At 36.9% G+C, this 25,611-nt stretch overlaps 1 protein-coding gene and 2 pseudogenes across 1 annotated transcript; 2 read left to right on the plus strand and 1 right to left on the minus strand.

Moving 5' to 3' along the window:
- The first annotated feature begins 5,781 nt into the window (after window positions 1-5,781).
- LOC145132195 (putative serine/threonine protein kinase IRE) lies at window positions 5,782-12,089 on the plus strand. Its single transcript, XM_079066900.1, has 17 exons — window positions 5,782-6,389; window positions 6,787-6,854; window positions 6,988-7,161; window positions 7,264-8,601; window positions 8,698-8,870; window positions 8,966-9,218; window positions 9,377-9,469; window positions 9,555-9,695; window positions 9,873-9,965; window positions 10,047-10,242; window positions 10,346-10,431; window positions 10,537-10,625; window positions 10,690-10,741; window positions 10,878-10,934; window positions 11,011-11,178; window positions 11,332-11,412; window positions 11,576-12,089. The coding sequence occupies exons 1-17, from the start codon at window positions 5,933-5,935 to the stop codon at window positions 11,666-11,668; spliced, it is 3,612 nt and encodes a 1,203-aa protein (XP_078923026.1). The 5' UTR covers window positions 5,782-5,932; the 3' UTR covers window positions 11,669-12,089.
- A 1,072-nt stretch (window positions 12,090-13,161) lies between these two features.
- On the plus strand, window positions 13,162-16,115 carry LOC145134701 (21 kDa protein pseudogene; annotated as a pseudogene).
- Window positions 16,116-19,566: 3,451 nt separating this feature from the next.
- On the minus strand, window positions 19,567-20,319 carry LOC145130111 (secreted RxLR effector protein 161 pseudogene; annotated as a pseudogene).
- Between the last annotated feature and the right edge of the window lie 5,292 nt (window positions 20,320-25,611).

Raw genomic sequence — 25,611 nt, forward strand, 5'->3', positions numbered from 1 at the left:
AAATTCCAGATTTAGCCCTAAACTAATGTCCTTAACCATAAAGTTTCTAACTTTGTGGTCTTGCATGGCCATTAAGTGCCCAGACACAAAAACCCTAACTACTTAACTCATTAAGACCTTGTAAATCATGCATGGAAGGAATTTAACAATCAAGATTACATTTTTATGCCTCTAGATGCTTCAAAATGTCTGAAAGGACAACTTATATGGATTAGAGTAACCCATACTCATAATACCAAGCTTATGAGACCAAAAGAACACCATTTCATAACTAAACAAGATCTAAACAACTCTTAATCAAGGTCAGAGCTTTTTACCTCCAAATGATGCTAAATGATGTCATTATTCTGGATCCAAAGAGTCCCACTCCTCCAAGATGATATTCTCTTTTTCCTCTCTCCTTCAAGGTTACCAAAACACAAAAAAATGCTCAAGAATTCTCTAAAATGGATTAGGGTTTGCTTGGGGACGAAAGTGGGTTGGAGGCTGATGAAAGAAGGCAGGTTGGGGACTTAAGGATGCTTAAATATGGTCCAAACCCTAAATATTAGGGTTTGGGGTTATGGAACGTACGTCCAACGTACCTAGGGGAAAGCCTAGCATACGCAAGCTGTACCTAAAATTTACGAAAATGCCATTGGTCCAATTTTGCAATTAATTCTCATCCAAGGTCAAAAATGAAATTACTTCTCATACTTAAGGTTTAAAATGAAAATAGCTCAATATGAAGATGTTACAGTGTTGTAGACGAATAAACCCGGGAGCGGTCCAACTATATGCTACAGGCTCGGGAGTGGTCCAACTTTATGTTGTCGGCTCAGGAGGCGGTCCAACCTTGTGTTGTAGGCCTGGTGTGCATGCATTGTATATGTATTGTTGTGTGATATATTTTGGGGAACTCACTAAGCTTTGGCTTACAGTTGTGGATTTAAATGTTTTCAGGTACTTCAAATGATCGGGGCAAGGCGAAGGCGTGATCATACATATCCTCATGTTGATTTATGTTTTGAGAGATGATTTGAGACACTGATTTCTATGGTTTTGTCTTGAAAACAATGTTTGATTAGTTTATGAAAATGTTTTTTGAAAATGAAAAAATTTTATCATGGTTTTTGGGACGTTACAAATATGATAAGTAGTAGGGGAAGACTCAAAGAAGCGCAAACACAAAATTATGTTTGCTCCTATGATTTATATCAAAATGAGAGGTTCACATGTTTGAGAGCTGATATGACTAAGCTCTCTAAAAATCTAATGAAGAAAGTATTGTTCACGGCCTAAATGAACAAAATGGTAAGAATCAACCTATGTTTAGATATGATATGCATAATATTTCTTGTCTTGTTTTACTACAAAGGTGGCTAGTTCAAGACTTTAGTTACTACCCACAAAAAAGATCCAAATAGTCTTCATTATGAAAGATTCAAGTTTTACAACACCTTTTTTTAGATGCATATCATATCCAGCCTTCATGATTTGAATATCAAAGTTATCTTTTTTCATATTCAAATATGAAGCATTGTTGGTATTCGAAGAGAAAATATGGAGTATTGATGGAACTTTGCTTTAATCATTGGGACCTTGTCCCACATAGAAAGAATATATAGAACCTTAAAGTATCATTTTATATGTTAATTATACCAGTTTACATAATATGAAGCGGTCAGCCAATAACAAAGATGACATGGCACACCACATGGCATATTACTCAACAAAACATACCCAAATGGTGCATGGGCATCCACGTGGCGTTTATTTTTAACCCACCTTTCCAATTTCTTCCACCCCCGCCCTTGCCACCGTCCATCCCGTCCCTACCATCACAACCACCTTCCACCTCCCAACACCACCATTTATCTTCCTCTAATCCACCTTAAACACACCAGATTTCATTTCTTTTAACGTTAAAAATATTCAGATATCATAAAACTAGGCTCAAAATACTTAGTTTAAACAATATCAAAAGAAAAATTGAACCTAGAAGAACAATATTGTCTCATTCCCAACCGGTTGCAGTTGCACCTTCAGTTTGAGGTACATGCACAACAACAACCTCCCACCCATTACCACCACTTACCGGGACCTAAACCCTCATCCAGCCACGAACACCTGCCGCCATAGGGGCACTAGAAATCGGTGGTGGTGAAATCCCTCTAGCCCAACTGAGAACTTTTTTTTTAAAATCCCCAAAACCTTCTTTGTGTAGAACTCGAAATCGAATCCTGAAATCAATATAATCGAACCCTAGAACTCTAAACACAAAAACCAGATGATCAAGGAACTTGAAGACGCAAACATATCAAGATCTGGACTTGAATGAAATTGATTTAAGATGTAACGAACTCGATTTTAGACGCCATGAACCCTTGAAGACAGCGCCACGATGGTTGGTGAAGGAGACGCCAAAGATGATTATCGGAGATTATTGCCAAGAAAGATGCCAAAAACTCCATTAATTCCACTACCGGTGGCTCCTCTACAGATGGCTAGGGTTAGTGCTAAGACCGGTGAAGAAGACGTGTCCATCTGTAACCCTGATTCGATTTCGTGTGACACGATGAAAAGGGATCAGAGTGTTCATCGGAGAACTTCAAACCAACACTGGAGTCGGCATAACCATGACACCCCCAATCGTTTTATTGATTATGATGTCATTGTTTTATAGTTATCTGCAAAAATTGCTCTTCGATGAAAACCCCACCACCCCACATCCATGACGAGAGGTGAACATTTGAGTACGGCAACAGTGAAGGTGAACATCTGAAGAAAAGCAAGATGAAAAAAAGCCACATATACTTGCACTTGATTTTTAAAGGAAAATGAAAAATAAAAAATAAAAAAAACACCTAGGATAAATGTAACCGCTGAAACCGAAATTGAATTGCATACTTCCCTTATTTAATAGGAAAAATGAAACTTTAGTAACCTATTGCGCAAAAAAATACATTAAGGATCAATCCGAGACAAAGCCAAAATTTAATTGTTCTACGGTATCATTTTCCCAAACTTTAAATGCCATTTAAACTTTTGTCTCTACCTCATATTAAATTGGATCAAATGAGACAAAAAGGACATTTAGGATAGATTTGTCGTGTTGGACTATTTGTTTAGCCATGGATTAGGCATTTAGGCTTGACATTAAACTATAGTAGTAACTAATAGTCAAAGATAAGGGTGTTTAACATAAACATAGACACTATTTGTTTAGTCATGGATTAGGAATTTATGCTTGACGTTAAACTATAATTAATCGTAAAAGATAAGGGCGTTTAACATAAACATAGACACTATTTGTTTAGCAATGGATTAAGCTTGACATTAGGGTGTTTAACATAATCATAGACTATGGTTTAGCTCGAATAGTACGGTGTTACAAATAAAGAGGTTTTGTTTCTTGTATAAATACACTATGTTGTAAACCTTTACTTTGGGTAGCTGTATAAGCTCATTGTCAAAAAAAGCATTTGGTTTTAAGTAGTGTTGGATCCTGTATAGGGCCAGGAGGGGCCATGGCCACCCCGCTTTTTGCCTTACTAATATCACTATACAAGTTGTATACATGTAATTAAATCCAAAAATTTAAAAATTAACCTCATGGCCCCTGAGGTGCATAAAATGCATCCAAGGAAATCAAATAAATTAGGAACTAAATCAATAACTAACAAAAATTCAAGAATTACAGAAAGAATCAAGAGCAATCCTAGTAAAAATATAGGATATTGAGTTCTATAAAAATATAATGTACAATTTATTCATGTAATCTTGTAGAAATACAAAACTCTGAAAAGTTATCTCTCCCACTGGAAAAAGAACCTTCAGATCTCACCAGATCTCACCAGTGGATGCCTTTGACGACTAAGGTAGTGTTTGTTTTTTGTCTGCAGATCTGCGTGGCCTCTTCTATCTGCGCCGCGCAGACCACGCGCAGACATTAGCCTTCGCAGACTGTTTGTTTTTTTGAAGACTGCAGACCTAAAAATGTATGCGCGCCCTCTTCTTGGCGCAGATGTGGACCAGAGTCTTCTAACATCTTCGGACATCTTCTAGCCTAAAAAAACATATATATCTTTATTTTTTTTAAGTTTTTTTTTAATTTATATTTTTTCCAACTTTATTAATGATAAACAATTTGAAAAAAAAAATTACAAAACTTAAAAAAAAACGTTCGACGATACCAAACATGATATTTTTGACAAATTTATAAATAAAGATTTATTACAATAATAGTCCTTGAAATTGTTTATATAAATATGAAAAAAAATCATAATATATTCTTATATTTTTTTGCCAAATTTTATAAAACATTATTTAATACAGTATCGTCGATTTTTCGAGAAAATATTTATGGTTTGTTTTTAATGGATTTAATTGAAAAAATCGAAGTTTATTTCCATCTATTTATGTATCAAATTCTTTGATCACTAATTATAATGTTTAGTTATAACTTTGCAACCAAAGTTGTCGGTTTTTATCAAATATATACGTTAATTCATACCATTTTTATTTTTATTTTTATTTTTTATACAATAATAGATAAAAGTTGATTTATATTCGTTAATTATTTATAACAAAGTTATAAAAATATTAAAAAACCACTTTGAAGTTTAAAAAAATCAGTTTATTTAGATTTCAGTTTATTTTAGTAGCCCGCAGATGTTAAAAAAAACAAACAGTCTTCTTTTTTCAGACTGCAGACGTTTGGTCCACCTCTTCTACTGCAGAGGTCTACAGATGTGGTCCGCAGACTGCAGACATTTTGCCTCAGAAAAAACAAACAACACCTAAGTGCTCACCTCCTTTGTTCACTGAACTAGTGACCTCCGTGCACGCTCTCTCTGTTCTTCGCACTTGCTGTTCACCTCTGTGCAGTCTCTCTATATGTGGTCCGCCCTTTTCCGTGCTGCTCACCATCTCCGACCGGCGACCTCCGTGCAGTCTCTCAATCTCCTCTTTGAACTTGTACGTGCACTCTTTCTCTCACCGATAATTCTTTTTTATCTATTTCTTTATTTTCTCTCACTAGTGATTAAGAGAGATGGGAGATAAGAAAAAGAAGTCTGTAAATTCTGAAAAGATAAAAGGTCTCCTGCCAACTTTTAAATATTTATTATTTGGATGTTTATTTGTGTTATCGAGAAAAAAATTTACTTGTTATTGTAGTAACTTATTAATTATAACTAAGACATCAATCTTATTTTATTCCATATATATTGAACTATATTGAATATTGAAGAATACTGAATACGTCTAACATATTCATCATCCCTTATTATTGCTTGTTAGTAAGTATAATTAACTTTTTTGTAAAGCATTTTACTAAGTTCAAAATAATTACTTTGTCGTTTTCTTAGCTAACTAGAGAATTATACGAATTTTATGATGTTTTAGTTTCGGCCCCTCTACTTATAACGTCCGCCCCTGGTTTTATTGTTTTAAGATACTTTTTGTTAAAAAGTCAAGTACTATTTAATGACATTAACCATTTTGAACATGACAATAATCAAACCTTAGCATATGTTTTAATTTGCATGAAATAATGAAAACTAGTTGCTCGAAATGGATGAACATTAAAATATGTAATTATTGTGCAGTAAAAGAGTATATCCAAAATGAAATTGATCTAAATTACGTAAATTTTATGCATTTATTCTAATTGATATGTCTTAATATTTATATTCAACATTTTATTTAGTTTGATTTTTTTTCATAACTTCATGCACAATGTTGCGTTCCGATCCTATTTTGCATCTATTCATTCTTCCTTTCGCGTGAATACCTCTCCGTGTTCTTCCCTGACGAAATGAACAAAATTGTGATCCAAATTCTACTCTGAAAAACCTGGAAATCATCATCTTCGATCCATTATGTTTCTCTGTATAAAATACTAGAGATCACACTCGGAAAATGCCGTGAACAAACAACATTATCTCTAATGTCAATTCCACCACCTTCGTCAGAATCCGAACAAACCGCATACAATTCCATCGATCATGTCTATAGAAACCTTCATCAGAATTGTCAAACCTCCCATTCAATCGTTAAATTGAGGAAAATACCTCCGATCCCGATCCGTCAGAGCCAGAGCATGGCTGCAATGGCGGAAAACAACGAAGGAGAGTGCAGTGACGACGGTGAAGGTGACGGTGATGGTGACGGTGATAGCAAAGATGATGTGAATTACGATCGTCAGTTGGAGGAGGATTACATACTCCATGCTTCCTCCCTTGGCCTAAACCACATTCGCACTTGTTCTGTTCCTTCGCCTCTTAGGGTCGTTTCTCCGTCTGCTACCCCCTCAAAATTGGGTATAAGTAATAAAGATAAGACTTCAACTCCTCCTCCTCCTCGTGAAGTACACACAAAACAATTTCCTAGAATCACTGATCCAGGTTACGTAATCCTTTGCTCTCCCGTTAATATATCAGATTGTTCATTTTGAGTTGGGGATTTGGATATAGTACTCGTATGTAGTTTAGAAAAAAGGACTAATATAATGCCATAAATGCGATTATCCATGACAAAGATTATTAGATTCGTTAGTTCTTAGAGTAATAGTCCTGCTTCAGCCTAGTGCAGGTAGTAGAATTAACTGCAATCTAGAATTATTTGAGTGTTACTATCAAAACATTTATGCGCAATGTTACTATCAAAACTAGATATAATATTCGGGTCCTCCATCTACTATTTCAAGCTTCCATATAAGTATTTAAATTGGTAAACATTTGAGCGGAGTATTGAAGTTTGATCTTCCATTTTGACATTTTTAGTGATTTTTGTCTTTGCTAGGCAAGAAGGTATCATGGAGTCAATCTAAATCCTTGCGCGTCCTTCCACCAGCCATTGGTGGACTGGAGGTAATCTGCTTTATACTAGATAGGTTATTGCTGAGGCTGATAGGCTTGATTTGCCCATGTCTCATCTTCTATGTATTTCCCAACTTTCTTCTTCATTGAAGCAATATGTGGCTCATATTGTGAGTGGTTGCAGGGTAATGCATCTCTTTCCAAGGAGCTGCAATCTCCAAGATTTCAGGCCATACTGCGTGCTACAAGTGGTCGTAAGAAGAGAGTTGCAGATATCAAAAGTTTCTCTCACGAGCTCAGTGCCAAAGGAGTAAGGCCTCTACCTTTCTGGAAATCTCGTGGATTTGGGCGTGTGGAGGTATTTCCTTGTTCTCATAGTTGATGTTCTTCTAATGTTCACATTAATTTGTTCACCCTTAACCTGTTTGCTCCATGCCATTGCAATATATATCAAGTTCAGGAGATTCTGGTGATGCTCAGGGGAAAGTTTGATAAATTAAAGGAAGAAGTCAATGCTGATCTGGGAATCTTTGCTGGAGATCTGGTAGGCATTCTTGAAGAAACATCAGTATCTCACCCCGAATGGCAAGAAAATTTGGAAGACTTGTTAATTATAGCAAGAAAGTGTGCAAAAATGACATCCAATGAATTTTGGCTGAAATGTGAAAACATTGTTCAGATTTTAGATGATAGGCGCCAGGATTTATCCACTGGTATCCTCAAACAAGTGCATACCCGTCTTCTATTTATACTTACACGATGCACTCGGCTTGTTCAGTTCCATAAAGAGTGTGGTTATGAAGAAGGCCACCATATTTTAGGTCTTCACCAGCTAAGCGATCTTGGTGTCTATCAAAAAGTTATAGAGTCTACATACCAAAACTTCAGTAGCTCATTAGAAGAATCTGAAGTCACCGAAACACAAATTACCAAAAATGCCCATGAAGGGAATGAGGAACAAATTAAAGCAAAAATGATTTTAGATGGAGAAATTGACAATGTGGAGGTTGATACTGCAAAAAGTGTTGCTTCATCCGCGAGTAGCTACAGAATGTCATCTTGGAAGAAATTTCCATCCATAAAGAATCTGAAAGACCTAGATGAGATTGACACCCCGACAAAAGAAGACTCTGACCAATTAGAACCTAAAGATGACCATGTTTTGAATATTGAAATACCAATCTGCCCTCCTGAGAACTTGGAGACACCATCAAATCTAACAAGAGTGTCATCCGGGGTTTCTGTAAGTCAACATCATGCAGCTTATGAGAGTTCATTGATTTGTCGTATATGTGAAGTTGAAATACCCACTGTACATGTGGAAGAACATTCTAGAATATGCACCATTGCTGATCGATGTGACTTAAAAGGTTTAACAGTCAATGAAAGACTCTGTAGAGTTTCAGAAACTCTTGAAAGGATCATTGATTCATGCACACCCAAAAGTGCAGATATTGCTGTTGGATGTCCAGATGTTGGGAGAGTATCTTTATCCAGTACACCAGAAGATTCTGATGAATCATCACCCAAAACTCACCGTTTGTCTTGTCGATGCTCTGAAGAGATACTCGAATGTGTCCATGGAGTTGATGCTCCTTATGTGATGGACAACCTGCAAAGTTTACCAGACATGAATAGTGAAACACGTGGAAACTTGACACCTGTCACATCATCATGTTACAAAGCCTCATCAGGTGGAAGCTTGACTCCTAGATCACCTTTACTAACACCGAGAGCCAGCCAGATTGAGGTGTTCTTGAGTGAAAGGAAGACATCTGAGCATGAAAACTGGCAGCAGGTAGCAATTAGTCTCACATGAAACATCCCCACTTGCTTTCTTCCTGCACCAATTTCCATATTGATATTGTTTTGACATTATTGGAGTTAATGACAGATAAATAAGCTACTGGAAATTTCTCGATCTGTGGCCAGTATCAACACTAATGACTACAGTGCCCTGGAGATCATGCTTGATCGTTTAACAGACCTCAAATATGCTATCCAGGACAGAAAGGTGGATGCCCTTGTTGTCGAAACATTCGGTAGACGTATAGAGAAACTATTACAGTGAGTGAACTAACCAACCAACCAATCATAATACTTATTTATTCTATATAATAAAAAACTATTACTCAAGTTTTTTTTTTGTTCAAAAAATACAGGGAGAAGTATGTAGTTCTTTGTGGGCAGATAGAGGATGATAAGATAGAATCATCAAGTAACTTGGCGAATGAAGATAGTTCAGTAGAAGATGAGACAGCTCGTAGTAGTCTACGTGCCAGCCCTGTGAATACATTCTCTAAAGATAGGACATCAATTGAAGATTTTGAAATTATAAAACCAATCAGCAGGGGTGCATTTGGACGAGTTTTTCTAGCCAAAAAAAGGGCAACCGGTGATGTATTTGCCATAAAGGTAAGGGCTGAAGTAAATTCTGTCCAGATAATTAAGTAAAAAAAAAAAAAAAAAATAACTATAAGTGCCTAACTCATTATGTCCAAAAAAGAAGCAGAGTCCCTCCCTTAGTCAGTGTTTACTTACTAAAAGAAGTTATTTTGGAAAAAGTATTGCAGGTTTTGAAGAAGGCTGATATGATTCGTAAAAATGCGGTTGAAAGTATTTTGGCTGAACGCGATATACTGATATCAGTTCGAAATCCTTTTGTGGTGAGAAGAAAATCAAAAAAAGTATTTTGGTTCAACAACTGTGTTTGTGTAACTTGACTTCATTAATTAAGTTGTTTTGACTTAGGTTCGGTTTTTCTACTCATTCACATGCAAAGAAAATCTATATCTGGTAATGGAGTTTTTAAATGGAGGAGATCTTTTCTCTTTGCTGAGAACTCTAGGCTGTTTAGAAGAGGACATGGCACGTGTCTATATTGCAGAACTTGTAAGTTTTTTTCCTTTCTTTTCTGGTATAACAAATGTACTTTGTTTTCGACTCTTATGGGTAAACACTAAGTAGATCTTCATTCATATTGGTATTGAAAAGAGAGTAAAGTAGATTGCTTTTACAGGCAATTTGGTCTTCTTTTCTCCAACTTCATATTTTTTTGGATGCTTTTAGGTTCTTGCACTGGAGTATTTACATTCTTTGAATATCATTCACCGAGACCTGAAGCCAGACAATTTGTTGATTGGTCCAGATGGCCATATCAAGGTAAATATCTTTTTTTTTTTTTTTTTTTCTTTCTATATATTAAAAAAAATGAATTACTTATAAAATGATTATTTGTTACAGCTGTCAGATTTTGGGCTATCGAAGGTAGGTCTGATCAACAGTACAGAGGACTTATCAGGGGGGGTATCAGAAAACAGGACCTCTATTTATGGGGAAAATGATGTTGCTGCTACACCAGGAAGAGAACGTCAAAAACAGTCGGTTGTTGGGACTCCCGACTATCTGGCTCCTGAGATACTTCTAGGCGTGGGACATGGTTGGAAATTTATTTTATTTTTCAAATGTCTTTCTGCTTATTGCTTTTAATATATGAAGTTGAAAGTTGTAGCACTTAATTCCTTTGGTTTGGTTTGTTGTAGGTGCAACAGCTGATTGGTGGTCTGTTGGTGTTATTCTTTTTGAGCTACTTGTAGGGATACCTCCGTTCAATGCAGAATCTCCACAGGTAAAATCAAAATCTTCTTCTGATGCTTTGTTGAGGAGGGAGGGTAGATTGCATTTGCATAGAAAGGTAATGTACTTTGTTATTATTTTTCCAAACTGGTGGCAGCAAGTTTTTGCCAACATTATGAACAGAGATATACCATGGCCAAAGATCCCTGAGGAGATGAGCTATGAAGCATATGATCTGATTAATAAGTAAGTTTCTAGTTGTTTATCAATCAATTCAATCATCACATATTTATAATTTTGTTTATTTCAGGTTGCTGACTGAAAATCCAGCTCAACGCCTTGGTGCCATAGGGGCTGTACAGGTAACATTTTCTCTCTCCATTATTAAAGGTATATCTATATATCAAACAATAAAAAAAGAAAAGGCAAAGAGGTATCAGGTAGGAAGTTAATTGATTCATAATGTGTGTGATTTGTTTATTTATGATAAACAAACAGGTAAAGACGCACCATTTCTTTAAGAATATCCACTGGGACACACTTGCAAGGCAGAAGGTAATTTCATCTTTTTTTTTTCTTACTTTAAAAAAAAAAAAACATAAATTATAAGAGAAGCGTGGAGTTGTTTCAGGCGACCTTCATACCATCTGCTGAGACTCTGGACACGAGTTATTTCATGAGCCGGTATATTTGGAATCCAGAAGATGAGCATGTTGATGGAGGCAGCGACTTTGATGATATGTCTGATACAGGCAGCACATGTGGTGATAGCTCTTTCGGCAATATGCTAGAGGAAGAGGTAATTAATACTAATATGCATCCTTTTTCACACACACACACACACACACACTATATATATATATATATATATATATATGTATATATATATATATCTTTACTTATACCTGGTTTCTTTTGTAATCCTTGATCATTTGGTTGTTTGATTAAGCAGGGTGATGAATGTGGTAACCTGGCAGAATTTGGTGCTTCAACTCTCAATGTCAATTACTCATTCAGTAATTTCTCATTTAAGGTATAATAACCAACACTTTCTCTCTCTCTCTCTCTCTCTCTCTATATATATATATATATATATATAGAGAGAGAGAGAGAGAGAGAGAGAGCGAGAGATCATCAATCAAACACATATTATATATAATTATTATTTTTTTTGTTTTTTTTTTATGATCGATCAGAACCTGTCTCAGCTGGCTTCTATCAATTACGACATGCTTGTAAAGAGTGCTCAAGACTCGATAGACAGTTCTAATAAACCAGCAGTACCATGACAACCTACCTAATCAATCATATCATATCATATCACTGCTTCCATTTAGCTGCTGCTGCTACCTGCTTAATTCCTGGGCTGAATGCTTTACTTGTTCTTCATTCATATTCCATTTCTTGCATATATTCCAGTTCCACCACCTCTCAAGAGTCAAAACGATCACAATAACTTAATTATGAGATCATATCATAGGAATTAATAATTTTCTACATCATTCATTCATAGGAATTAACCCCTTTGATTCAACTCCTAGAAAAATCCTAAATTGTATCCTCCCTAATTTTCTTTTAAATTAAACCATCTTCTCTTGTACACATTCTTTCTTTTTTTTTTTTTTTCATTAGTTCAGTACCAAATAAATAAATCTCAACTTTTGGTTTTCTCTGGGATCCTTTCCTTTCCTTTTTTTAACAGGGCAAAAAAAAAAAAAAAAAAAAGTAAACCAAAGCTTTCTTTTCCTCAAACACAAATAATGTATTAACGGAGCAAGTCACTAGGATATAGTTTAATGGATGGAGGAGTAAAGAGTTATATCATGTATGATCAGCATATTTGTACTAATCATTATGATTTATGTCTATATTTCATTGCAAAATAATTATCGGGTATTTTGATAAAAACTAGTCCAAAACCTGCTACTAATACGGTGATCAAAATCAGTTCAAAACCTATACAAAATCCGATGTTTAATGTAGTAGAAAATGTTGTTTTGATTCATCACCTTTTGAAATTATCGATACAAAAATTTGGAGGCTTCCTAGGTGTCCTTAAACAATCCGGATGGTCGAGAAACACCAAGTGAATAAAAAATACCAAAATCTTTTTTTTGACCCAGTTCCAAACTACCATGCAAGTTTTGTTAAATTATACACACTAAAATAAATGAAGTGTAGTAAATGCGTCAAAAGTTGCGCAACAGAATGACCTTTTATCCAGTTTTATTCCGGTTATATAATACTAATAGGATCAGATATGTGAGCCTGAAAAGCCGTTTACCCACCTTGCAAAAATCCAAACCACTCGTGATCAAATTAATATATTCGGTTTTTGAATCTGGCACATAAGATCTAAGGGTTTGGTAGTCATGGGCCATGGGTCTTGAAAAATATAAATGGGCTTTTGAACCATCATGATTAATTGAAAAAAAAAAAAAAATTACAAAAATAGTTAAATAAGTGTACTTGACTTGTGTGAGGGTTTTAATAAAAGGGAAGAAGTTCAAAGAACTATGGCACCAATTGCATTTTGGTTGTAATTTTTTTGTTTACGTAGATCTTAAACATTTTTTTTTTGTTGATTTGCATCAAAAACAAAACAAAAAACATGAAGTTCGGTAAATTTCGTGGCAAAACAATAGAGCTTTTCGTGCTTATCTCATATTTAAAATGTATTACCTAATAACTATTTTAATTGTTTTTATACATTTTTCACTCCATAAAAATAAAATTTTACTCTAGAAATAGATTTTTATATTTTATGAAAAATACAATCATACCATTTAACCGCAAACGGTTCAACTATAAAGAGAATATATACTCCTATAAATACACCCTCTCCCATCTTCACCCCCACCAAACATGGCAAACCTCACACTCACACTTTTCATTCTCGCTGTCCTCTTCCTCGCCGGAACTATCACCGCCGACTACATTACTTCTTCTTGCACAGCCACCACCTACCCTCGTTTATGCGTCCAGTCTCTTTCTCCCTACGCAGAAACTATCAAACACAACCCGGCTGAGTTGACTCGGTTTGCGTTGAACGTAACCCTAAACCAGTCTGAATCGGCCCAATCTTTCCTCCAGAAGCTGACGGAATCTAAATGGTTGAACTCCCGTGAGCGTTCCGCTGTGGGAGATTGCTTGGAGGAAGTTAATGACAGTTTGGACCGGGTCAGAAATTCGATCCGTGAACTCAATAGCGTGGATCGGGTCAAAGGTCGGGAGTTCCTCTTGCACATGAGCAATGTTCAGACATGGATTAGCTCAGCCCTGACCGACGAGAATACTTGTATGGATGGGTTTTCGGGTCAGGAAATCGGGGGCCCTGTCCAAAGTTCGGTTCGGATCCAGATCAGTGATGTTGCACATTTTACAAGTAATGCTCTTGCATTAATTAACCATTACCTGATACTATGATTTTAGTTTTAGGTTGTTATAAGTTTGAGTCTATTTTTCGTTTTTTTAAGCTTGTGATACATCATCATTTACAAAAGAAATTATATGTTTGAAGATGCTACAATAACAATAATATGGTCTAGTGGTACTACGAACCCTATTGAAATAGGATAAAAAAAGGTGGATGTTCACACAGACATGGCTATGCCCTTAGTCTGTTAGAGTAGAGATGGTAGAATGAGCGTTCCGCTGTGGGAGATTGCTTGGAGGAAGTTAATGACAGTTTGGACCGGGTCAGAAATTCGATCCGTGAACTCAATAGCGTGGATCGGGTCAAAGGTCGGGAGTTCCTCTTGCACATGAGCAATGTTCAGACATGGATTAGCTCAGCCCTGACCGACGAGAATACTTGTATGGATGGGTTTTCGGGTCAGGAAATCGGGGGCCCTGTCCAAAGTTCGGTTCGGATCCAGATCAGTGATGTTGCACATTTTACAAGTAATGCTCTTGCATTAATTAACCATTACCTGATACTATGATTTTAGTTTTAGGTTGTTATAAGTTTGAGTCTATTTTTCGTTTTTTTAAGCTTGTGATACATCATCATTTACAAAAGAAATTATATGTTTGAAGATGCTACAATAACAATAATATGGTCTAGTGGTACTACGAACCCTATTGAAATAGGATAAAAAAAGGTGGATGTTCACACAGACATGGCTATGCCCTTAGTCTGTTAGAGTAGAGATGGTAGAATGAGCGTTCCGCTGTGGGAGATTGCTTGGAGGAAGTTAATGACAGTTTGGACCGGGTCAGAAATTCGATCCGTGAACTCAATAGCGTGGATCGGGTCAAAGGTCGGGAGTTCCTCTTGCACATGAGCAATGTTCAGACATGGATTAGCTCAGCCCTGACCGACGAGAATACTTGTATGGATGGGTTTTCGGGTCAGGAAATCGGGGGCCCTGTCCAAAGTTCGGTTCGGATCCAGATCAGTGATGTTGCACATTTTACAAGTAATGCTCTTGCATTAATTAACCATTACCTGATACTATGATTTTAGTTTTAGGTTGTTATAAGTTTGAGTCTATTTTTCGTTTTTTTAAGCTTGTGATACATCATCATTTACAAAAGAAATTATATGTTTGAAGATGCTACAATAACAATAATATGGTCTAGTGGTACTACGAACCCTATTGAAATAGGATAAAAAAAGGTGGATGTTCACACAGACATGGCTATGCCCTTAGTCTGTTAGAGTAGAGATGGTAGAATGAGCGTTCCGCTGTGGGAGATTGCTTGGAGGAAGTTAATGACAGTTTGGACCGGGTCAGAAATTCGATCCGTGAACTCAATAGCGTGGATCGGGTCAAAGGTCGGGAGTTCCTCTTGCACATGAGCAATGTTCAGACATGGATTAGCTCAGCCCTGACCGACGAGAATACTTGTATGGATGGGTTTTCGGGTCAGGAAATCGGGGGCCCTGTCCAAAGTTCGGTTCGGATCCAGATCAGTGATGTTGCACATTTTACAAGTAATGCTCTTGCATTAATTAACCATTACCTGATACTATGATTTTAGTTTTAGGTTGTTATAAGTTTGAGTCTATTTTTCGTTTTTTTAAGCTTGTGATACATCATCATTTACAAAAGAAATTATATGTTTGAAGATGCTACAATAACAATAATATGGTCTAGTGGTACTACGAACCCTATTGAAATAGGATAAAAAAAGGTGGATGTTCACACAGACATGGCTATGCCCTTAGTCTGTTAGAGTAGAGATGGTAGAATGAGCGTTCCGCTGTGGGAGATTGCTTGGAGGAAGTTAATGACAGTTTGGACCGGGTCAGAAATTCGATCCGTGAACTCAATAGCGTGGATCGGGTCAAAGGTCGGGAGTTCCTCTTGCACATGAGCAATGTTCAGACATGGATTAGCTCAGCCCTGACCGACGAGAATACTTGTATGGATGGGTTTTCGGGTCAGGAAATCGGGGGCCCTGTCCAAAGTTCGGTTCGGATCCAGATCAGTGATGTTGCACATTTTACAAGTAATGCTCTTGCATTAATTAACCATTACCTGATACTATGATTTTAGTTTTAGGTTGTTATAAGTTTGAGTCTATTTTTCGTTTTTTTAAGCTTGTGATACATCATCATTTACAAAAGAAATTATATGTTTGAAGATGCTACAATAACAATAATATGGTCTAGTGGTACTACGAACCCTATTGAAATAGGATAAAAAAAGGTGGATGTTCACACAGACATGGCTATGCCCTTAGTCTGTTAGAGTAGAGATGGTAGAATGAGCGTTCCGCTGTGGGAGATTGCTTGGAGGAAGTTAATGACAGTTTGGACCGGGTCAGAAATTCGATCCGTGAACTCAATAGCGTGGATCGGATCAAAGGTCGGGAGTTCCTCTTGCACATGAGCAATGTTCAGACATGGATTAGCTCAGCCCTGACCGACGAGAATACTTGTATGGATGGGTTTTCGGGTCAGGAAATCGGGGGCCCTGTCCAAAGTTCGGTTCGGATCCAGATCAGTGATGTTGCACATTTTACAAGTAATGCTCTTGCATTAATTAACCATTACCTGATACTATGATTTTAGTTTTAGGTTGTTATAAGTTTGAGTCTATTTTTCGTTTTTTTAAGCTTGTGATACATCATCATTTACAAAAGAAATTATATGTTTGAAGATGCTACAATAACAATAATATGGTCTAGTGGTACTACGAACCCTATTGAAATAGGATAAAAAAAGGTGGATGTTCACACAGACATGGCTATGCCCTTAGTCTGTTAGAGTAGAGATGGTAGAATGAGCGTTCCGCTGTGGGAGATTGCTTGGAGGAAGTTAATGACAGTTTGGACCGGGTCAGAAATTCGATCCGTGAACTCAATAGCGTGGATCGGGTCAAAGGTCGGGAGTTCCTCTTGCACATGAGCAATGTTCAGACATGGATTAGCTCAGCCCTGACCGACGAGAATACTTGTATGGATGGGTTTTCGGGTCAGGAAATCGGGGGCCCTGTCCAAAGTTCGGTTCGGATCCAGATCAGTGATGTTGCACATTTTACAAGTAATGCTCTTGCATTAATTAACCATTACCTGATACTATGATTTTAGTTTTAGGTTGTTATAAGTTTGAGTCTATTTTTCGTTTTTTTAAGCTTGTGATACATCATCATTTACAAAAGAAATTATATGTTTGAAGATGCTACAATAACAATAATATGGTCTAGTGGTACTACGAACCCTATTGAAATAGGATAAAAAAAGGTGGATGTTCACACAGACATGGCTATGCCCTTAGTCTGTTAGAGTAGAGATGGTAGAATGAGCGTTCCGCTGTGGGAGATTGCTTGGAGGAAGTTAATGACAGTTTGGACCGGGTCAGAAATTCGATCCGTGAACTCAATAGCGTGGATCGGGTCAAAGGTCGGGAGTTCCTCTTGCACATGAGCAATGTTCAGACATGGATTAGCTCAGCCCTGACCGACGAGAATACTTGTATGGATGGGTTTTCGGGTCAGGAAATCGGGGGCCCTGTCCAAAGTTCGGTTCGGATCCAGATCAGTGATGTTGCACATTTTACAAGTAATGCTCTTGCATTAATTAACCATTACCTGATACTATGATTTTAGTTTTAGGTTGTTATAAGTTTGAGTCTATTTTTCGTTTTTTTAAGCTTGTGATACATCATCATTTACAAAAGAAATTATATGTTTGAAGATGCTACAATAACAATAATATGGTCTAGTGGTACTACGAACCCTATTGAAATAGGATAAAAAAAGGTGGATGTTCACACAGACATGGCTATGCCCTTAGTCTGTTAGAGTAGAGATGGTAGAATGACTGCTTCGGTATTTGAAAAACAAGAACCCGGTTTGATGAGGTAACCTATATAAAGTTTTTGATTTAATTATGTATCAACATATAATCCGATTTATTTCGTGGTCCATTATATATAATGATGAACTCTTTTTCTTCACAAGTATGCATGAGTTGCATATTGATGTTAACATGAGTGATGCCCATGATGTGCATGACAACATGAAAGTTTTATTACGGATGAACTTAAAACCAACTATTGAAAACATTTTTTTAATATTGAAAACGTAATAGTGATGAAATTTTAGGACTTTTGATGTTCTAATGGTAAACAAATATCTAGTGCGAATAACATTATGAATATATCATCATTGACTAAAATTTTTAATTATTGTTTTATGTTAGAGAAAACATAATATTTATGTTAAAGATTGATAAAAAAAAATCAAGATCTTTTAATACAATAAACATAATTTGGCATTTAAAGAGTGTCAAGCTAGTAGGACCCAAGGTCACATGAAAGTCTTTTGGACTTTTTGTACCATAGCCATGTGAATTCTGTTATAAATAATTCCTGCCACTACATGAACCTAAAAAAAATACGTAGTATGTGAAAAGGAGGTAACTAAAAGCTTCAAAACAAATAATTGTCGTCCTTTAATAATTTCTTCACGTTGAAGTTAGCCCCAAGACGTAACGGTATACGCTAAAGACTCACGGATTTTATTTGTTACTTGTGAGGAATCCATTCTTTCCAGGCTCGCAACGTTATATAGTTTAAAATAAAGAACTTTACTACTGATTTCTAGGGCGGAACTATGATTTAAGGAAAAAAAAGTGAAAACCTCACATTGCAATTGGCCATAGACATGATTTAAGAATAAAAAAATGAAAACCTCACATTGCAACTCTGGGCCATAGACATGATTTAAGAATAAAAAAAATGAAAACCTCACATTGCAACTGTGGGCCATAGACATGATTTAAGAATAAAAAAAAAAAGACAAAACTAAACAAATGATCCATGTGGTTAACTGAAAATTGTCATTTTGGTCCAAAAAAGTTTGGACTAGCACCAAAGGTCAAAACTTTTCATTTTGTTGCGAGTTTGGTTCGATTTTGTTTGAACTTTTTTATAAAGACGATTTTGCCCCGATTATTTAATATTTTAATTTTCTTTTATTACAACAATTAAAAAGAATTAAAAATAAAAGAAAAAAGAAAATACTCTCTCTCTCTCTCTCTCTCTTATCATTAAAAAAATCAAATTCTCAAATGACCGATTTAAGCTTCTAATTTAAATAATAAATTTCACAAAGAAATGAAATCACGTTTCAAGACACCCATATGATTTCCATTACACACATATGATTTCCATTTTCTAGTTTGTAGATCTCTCTCTCTCTCTCTCTCTCTATCTCTCTCTCTCTCTCTCTCTCACAAGGAAACCCACTTGCAAAAATAAGAACAAAATGGGGTTTGTCTGTTCATTGAGTAACACATTGCTTGAAGTTATATCCACGATGATGTTTAATCTTGTCTACTTTTTAGTAGCCCAAAAATAAGAACATGGTGATTTCTTTCATCTTGAAGCTCTATACCGACAACCACCTACTTTTCTTTCCTCTTTCTTATTCCTGTAAACAGCTCTCGATTCCTGCTTTTCTCTAAATCCTAAGATTCTATTTTGCAATAAATATGGATTTCCCTGTTTGTGATGAAGCAAGAATAAGAGAAAATATGACAGAGTAAAGATAGCCTAATGATTGCCTTTATTGAATGAATGAAACTAGAAAATGTTACTTCTACTTAACAACTAAAACAATGAAACTTTAAATAGGCTAAATACAACTAAAAAACAGAAAAATAGCAACGTATCTTTTGCTGGGCAACACTCCCACGTGCCCTTTTATTCTCCTGATTGCTTGGTCAACATTGACTAACATTTCTCCCCCTTAATGTTGACTTTCTTCTTCAAATCCTTAACACCAATAAGTGCCCTCATTTCTACAAACTTTATCCTTGGCATTGCTTTTGTCAATTCATCAGCCTTTTGTTGGTCTCCACTTACATGCTCCACCTCAATCTGTTCCTTTTCAACACACATCCGAATGAAGTGGTACTTTGTATCTATGTGCTTGCTCCTCCCATGGAAAACAGGATTCCTTATAAGGGCAATAACTGATTGATTGTCTATAAACAGCTTCATCTTTTGTGCTTTCTGTCCAACCAAGTCACTAAACAAGTTCCTTAGCCACAACCCTTGACATGCAGCTGCAGTAGCAGCCATATACTCAGCTTCACACGAGCTGAGGGCTACTGTTTGTTGTTTCTGTGATGTCCAGGTTATCAAATTTCCTGAATAGTAGTAAGCTACACCTGTGGTTCCTCGCCCATCTTCCCAATCATTGCTATATCTACTATCACTATAGCCCACAAGCTTACCATCACCGCCCCTGTGATAAATTAGTCCATACTCGATTGTTCCTTTCACATATCTGAGGATATGTTTTATGGTTGCATAGTGGCTTTGTTTAGGATCCTGCATATACTTGCTCACTACTCCAATGCTGTAATTCAAATCGGGTCTTGTGTGAACCAAGTACCTTAGGCTTCCAACAAATTTCCTATAGTTTGTTGCATTTACAGGTTCCCCATCTTCATCTTTTGTTAGCTTTAGCTTGGCCTCCATTGGATACAGAGAACTATTTCAATCTTCCATCCCTGCTACCTTTAAATTTTTTTCTGCATATCCCTTCTGTGTGAGCATTATTCCATTCTTCTTTTGAGACACTTCTATTCCCAAATAATAAGATAACAATCCCAAATCACTCATGTCAAACACCTGTTGCATTTTTTTCTTGAACTCTAGGATTCCCCTTTCACTTGAACCAGTAACTATAAGGTCATCCACATAAACACCTACAATGAGGACTAGATTGGGTTTATGTACCTTATATATAACTTGTTTTTGTGCACATCTGGTGAATCCTAATCTTTTGAGTGATTGATCCAAATTTACATTCCAAGCTCTTGGCGCCTGTCTTAATCCCTACAGTGCCTTATGTAGACGATATACCATATTCTCCTTTTGTAACACCCAGAATCAGAAAGACCAAGAAAAGAAAGGAAAAACTCTAAGTTATGAGTCAACTCGTCGAGTCCAGGGAGGAACTCGACGAGTCGGAGCGGGATCCGGGGTATAGAGTAAGTGACCGACTCGGCGAGTCTGGTTTGGGCGAGAAAAACCCTAATCCCGGGGATTGTGCCCTATTTAAAGAACATTACATCCCTTACCTAGCCTCTTTACTCCCCTTTTGAGATCCAGAAACCCCAAATCGTGAGTGAGAGCCCTTGGAAGCAATTTAGAGCCTAGATAAGTGATTTTGGTGGAAAGGGGCTTGAAGATCAAGAGGCTTGCTGCAAAGGAGTGGTGTAGATTCGGGATCTACTTCAGTTGGAGCATATATTGGAGGTAATAAGTTGTTGCTTTGGCTTTATTGCAATTAGATATATCTTATGTTTGAGATTTGGGGCATTTTGGGCATGATTGAGATCTATGTCGAGTTAGAGGCCTAGATCTGAGGTTGCTACCTCAGATCTAGACTTGTGATGTCAATAAGTTGTTGGTGAAGCCCCTTTGTCTTAAACCCTAGCCCTAGAGTGTTTTGGGCCTTTAGCTCCTTGGTTTCACGTAAAGTTTGCAACTTTACGTGGGGGATAGACTGTAGAAGAGTGGATCTATGGATTGGAGCCCCTGCATGGCTCGAAAAGCCATTGTATGGATTGAGATCTGAAGAGACTCGGTGAGTCACATGGGTGTACTCGGCGAGTTTTATGAGCATGAGCGCGGACTCGGCGAGTTGGAAGAACAACTCGGCGAGTTTGTTGAAGATTGCCTTGGACTCGGCGAGTCTGTTCTTGGAGTCGGCGAGTCTGGTCGCAGAACCTCAATCTTTTCTGGTTAAGACGCAGATCAGTGAGTTGAGTGGCAACTTACTGAGTTGGACAGGATGAGACTTAGATATCGTTGAACTCGACGAGTCTTGGGGTGAATCGACGAGTTGAGTCGTATCTGGAGAGTTTCTGGGTTTAGGAACTCGGCGAGTCTATGAGTTGACTCGGCGAGTCGAGTCAACTGGAAGGTTGACTTTGACTAGCACTTTGACTTTGATCGGAGTTGACTTAGTTTGACTTCTAGAGTTCAGTTTGGAACTAAGTGTTATATTGATAATAGTAGCTCGGGGAGCTAGCGGAGCAGCGGTTCAGAGAGTGGTCGGACAGCAGCCAGAGGGTTATCAACAAAGTTCAGCAGTGCAGGTGAGTTTCCCTTTGTGTGAATGGGTCTATGGCCACAATGCCGACCCATGTAGTTGTGAGTAGGAAGACCCGGGGGTTAGCCCTAGGCACAATATGCTAGTATGATATTCGGGACTAAGGTCATATGTTAGCGGGCGGGTGCCCAAGGAATGGTTTGTATGATAGTTATACTTGTTGTCTGTGTGATACATGTATGTGCCTGGTAGGGAAGTGAGTGTGGGCGAGATCCCGTATCTCACCAATAGCAGAGTGTGGATGGTGTTCCATACCTCATTAGCAGTAGAGCAGGGGCGAGGCCCAAGTAAGGAAAATAGTGAGTGTGGGCTGGGCCCGTATCTCACTGTCAGTAGGAGCGTGGACGGGGTTCCATGATTCATCAGTAGTAGGACAGGGGCGAGGCCCAAGATAGGCAAGGCCTTAGTACAGTAATCCAGTAGAGTACGTTAGTTATGTGTTGTGATATGATTGTATGCTAGTATATGTTAGCGGGCGGGGCCCGTAGACAGGCGGGGCCTAATGAAAACAGATCTGTACACCGAGCGGGGCTCGAAGCCAGGCGGGGCCTGGTGACGGACGGGGTCCGATAGCGGGCGAGGCCCAATGCAACGGGCGGGAGCCCAGTATGTGGTTATGTGCTCAGTATTATGTATGGCATGTATGGATCAATAGATATGTATGGTATGCGGTAGGTTGGGGAACTCACTAAGCTTCTTGCTTACGGTTTTCAGTTTTGGTTTCAGGTACTCATTTTCAAAGGAAAGGAGTTGGCTTGATCGCAGCACATCACACTATGTTTTCCGCACATGAGATCTTTGGGATTGCACTATGATATGGTTTTATGATAATATGTTTTGATTATTGACACTTTGGTTTTGACATGAGATATTATTATGAATGTTTTTATACTGATGGTTTTATGTAATAACTTATTTAAAAATAAAATTTTTGGACTCGAAATTTTGGGATGTTACACCTTTCCTTTGACCGAGAATCCGATTGGCTAAGAGACATATACCTCCTCCTTGAGGTCCACATTTAAAAATGCAGACTTGACATCTAAGTGATGTACAAGCCAATTTTCTTTTGTTGCTAAAGCAAGAATTAGCCTGATAGTTTCCAATCATGCAACTGGTGCAAAAGCTGTTGGATTAGTGTCTAAGTCCATAACTATTTTGGTATACACTTGACCCGATTGTGCATGGTCCTTTTGGGTTGCCTTCACCATAGCAACTTGATTGGAGAAATAAATAGAGAGAGAGGTTATTATGATCTATTAATATGTTATAAGAATAATATATTAAAGGAGAAATCATATTTGTTTAATTAATGTTGGTCAATAATTAATTAAGAATTAATTTTGTGATCAAATGTAATTAATTAAACTAGAGGGGCTGAATTGTAATTATGTGATAGTTACAAAATAGGGTAAGGATTATCCTAAGGATAGGTTGAATGAATTTAAGGTGATAAGGCCTTAGAATTCGACTATGATAAGGATTCAAGGATTATCTTATGGGTTGCTTGGTAAGCAAGCAACTAGATAAGGATAATGACTGAAACCCTATCTGCACACCTATATAAACACCCCTTGGCTCATGAATTCGTGTGAGACCTTCCCAAGGCTTCTTAGGGACGAATTTGATACCTCCCCTCTCTCCTTATATCTTCTCCATTTGCTCTTGGTGTTTGTAAGCCATTAGAGGAGTGACACTTGTGACTCTCAGCTTTCTAAAGTCAATACAAGGAGGAATTGGATTGTTATTACTATATAACAATCAAGGTATGATCTTAAACCCATTTATATGTTAATATTGATTTCATATACTAGAATTAGGGTTTATAGTCTTGGATTCAAAGCATGTACAATAGAGAAACCTAGATCCGAGCTTTAGGGTTTGCATGAGCACATAGGATGTTTTTATGACCAAAACCCATCAGTGGTATCAGAGACATGATTGGTTTCTATTGTATTGATGCCTTGTATGTTGAAAAAATTCGTTTTTGTGGTTCTGTTTGATGGACTCGGCGAGTCCCACTGTGGACTCGGCGAGTTGCCCTTCTCGGCGAGTCCATGGGGTACTCGGCGAGTTCGAGCGTCAGATAGAGCTATATCCGGGATTTCTTGCTGTTTTTGCTTAAGGATAGTTACCTTATCATGTTAGATCAATATAAATCCAATTTTATGTATTATTGATCTAATTAAAGATATTTATCAATTAATAAAAAATTTATTTCCTTATGTGATAATTGATTAATTATTTTGATTAAATTGGTAAATTGTTTTGCAAGAAATCATTAAAATAAATCAAATATGGATAATTATGTGATTAAATGTTAATTTAGATTATTTGATCCTTGTAGTTATGAAAAGTTTCATATTTTCCCCTTTAGGTTTTATAGTTTAAATTTGAACCCAAAAGTTTTGTTGATTTGAAATTTAAATAGTTGAAACCCTAATGTTTTGAAAAAAGGTTTCAAAACTTGCCCTCAAGTTTTGGAATTTAAATTTTGATTAATATTTTAATTTTGATGTATATTTAAATTCTAAACCCTAATGTTTTGAAATGTTTCAAAACTTGCCCTCAAGTTTTGGAATTTAAAAGTTGATTAAAAGTTTAATTTAGGAATGTTAAATTCTAAAAACTTAGTTTTGTTTTGAAAAGTTCAAATCACACCCTTATGGTTTTATTAATTAATTAAGGAGTATAATTAAGAGAGGTTTAATAAATCCATTATAGTTTTGGTTTATAATTTAATTGAATTAAAAAGTATAATTGTTAAATTAGACCACCTAGTATTTTCAAAGTGTAAAATACACCCTATACTATATATAACATTAAAAGTCTAACATTATATATATGTATGAGTAAAAGTCAGTCTTACCGTTAGTAGGCCTCATTCACGAAGCTAGTCTATAGGGGGTGTTTAAGGAAATTGCCTATAAAATGGCGATTGAATGGGTATCCACTCTTACCCACCGCACTCTTGACTAGTGGAGGGTCGTTAGCCGAACGGGTAGGATAGGACAAAACCTTCCATTATAAGTATAATGAAATATAAAAGTAACTAAATGTTTTCATAAAATTCCCAATCTTAGTTACTTAGGCAAAAGTGAATTGATGCAATTCCATGAAATTACACTTTGTGCCCTTGCGAAGACGTTAGTGGAGCGTGTGTGGTTTACCGGCACACTAAATGGTTCTAAGCAAAGGTAGCAAAGGGTGACTCAATGTTTGTCATAGTTCGGTGGAGCGTGTGTGGTTTACCGACACATCGAATAGGTGACTGTAACATGTGAGGGCACCATGTAAGTTTGCATGGTTATTCACACCCGCTTTGTGATCCTCGGCATCCCAGTCACAAACAAGAGGGGCATATCGAGATTTAAACATGCCGTTGAAAGTTCAATGAATCTCAAAGGATCTAGGAGTTTTCATAGATTTAAAACTTAATTTTTTGTTTTCGTTTTCAATGGTGGAAATTAGTGAATCGTCATTCACTTACCTTCAAATGTTCTGCAATTAGGGTTACGACATCCCTCTCCCGAGTTGTAGAATATTGTGTTGGGTCCTAGCCTTAGTATTTCATTTGGGTGATTTACTAAGGACTATATAAATCAACTAACTTGAATTTGTCTTCTCCCGTTTTGTAGATGTCAAAGTTC

This window comes from Lactuca virosa, chromosome 8 (genome assembly GCF_052849685.1).
Source record: "Lactuca virosa cultivar CGN04683 chromosome 8, Lactuca_virosa_CGN04683_v6, whole genome shotgun sequence".
Taxonomy (NCBI): Eukaryota; Viridiplantae; Streptophyta; class Magnoliopsida; order Asterales; family Asteraceae; genus Lactuca; species Lactuca virosa.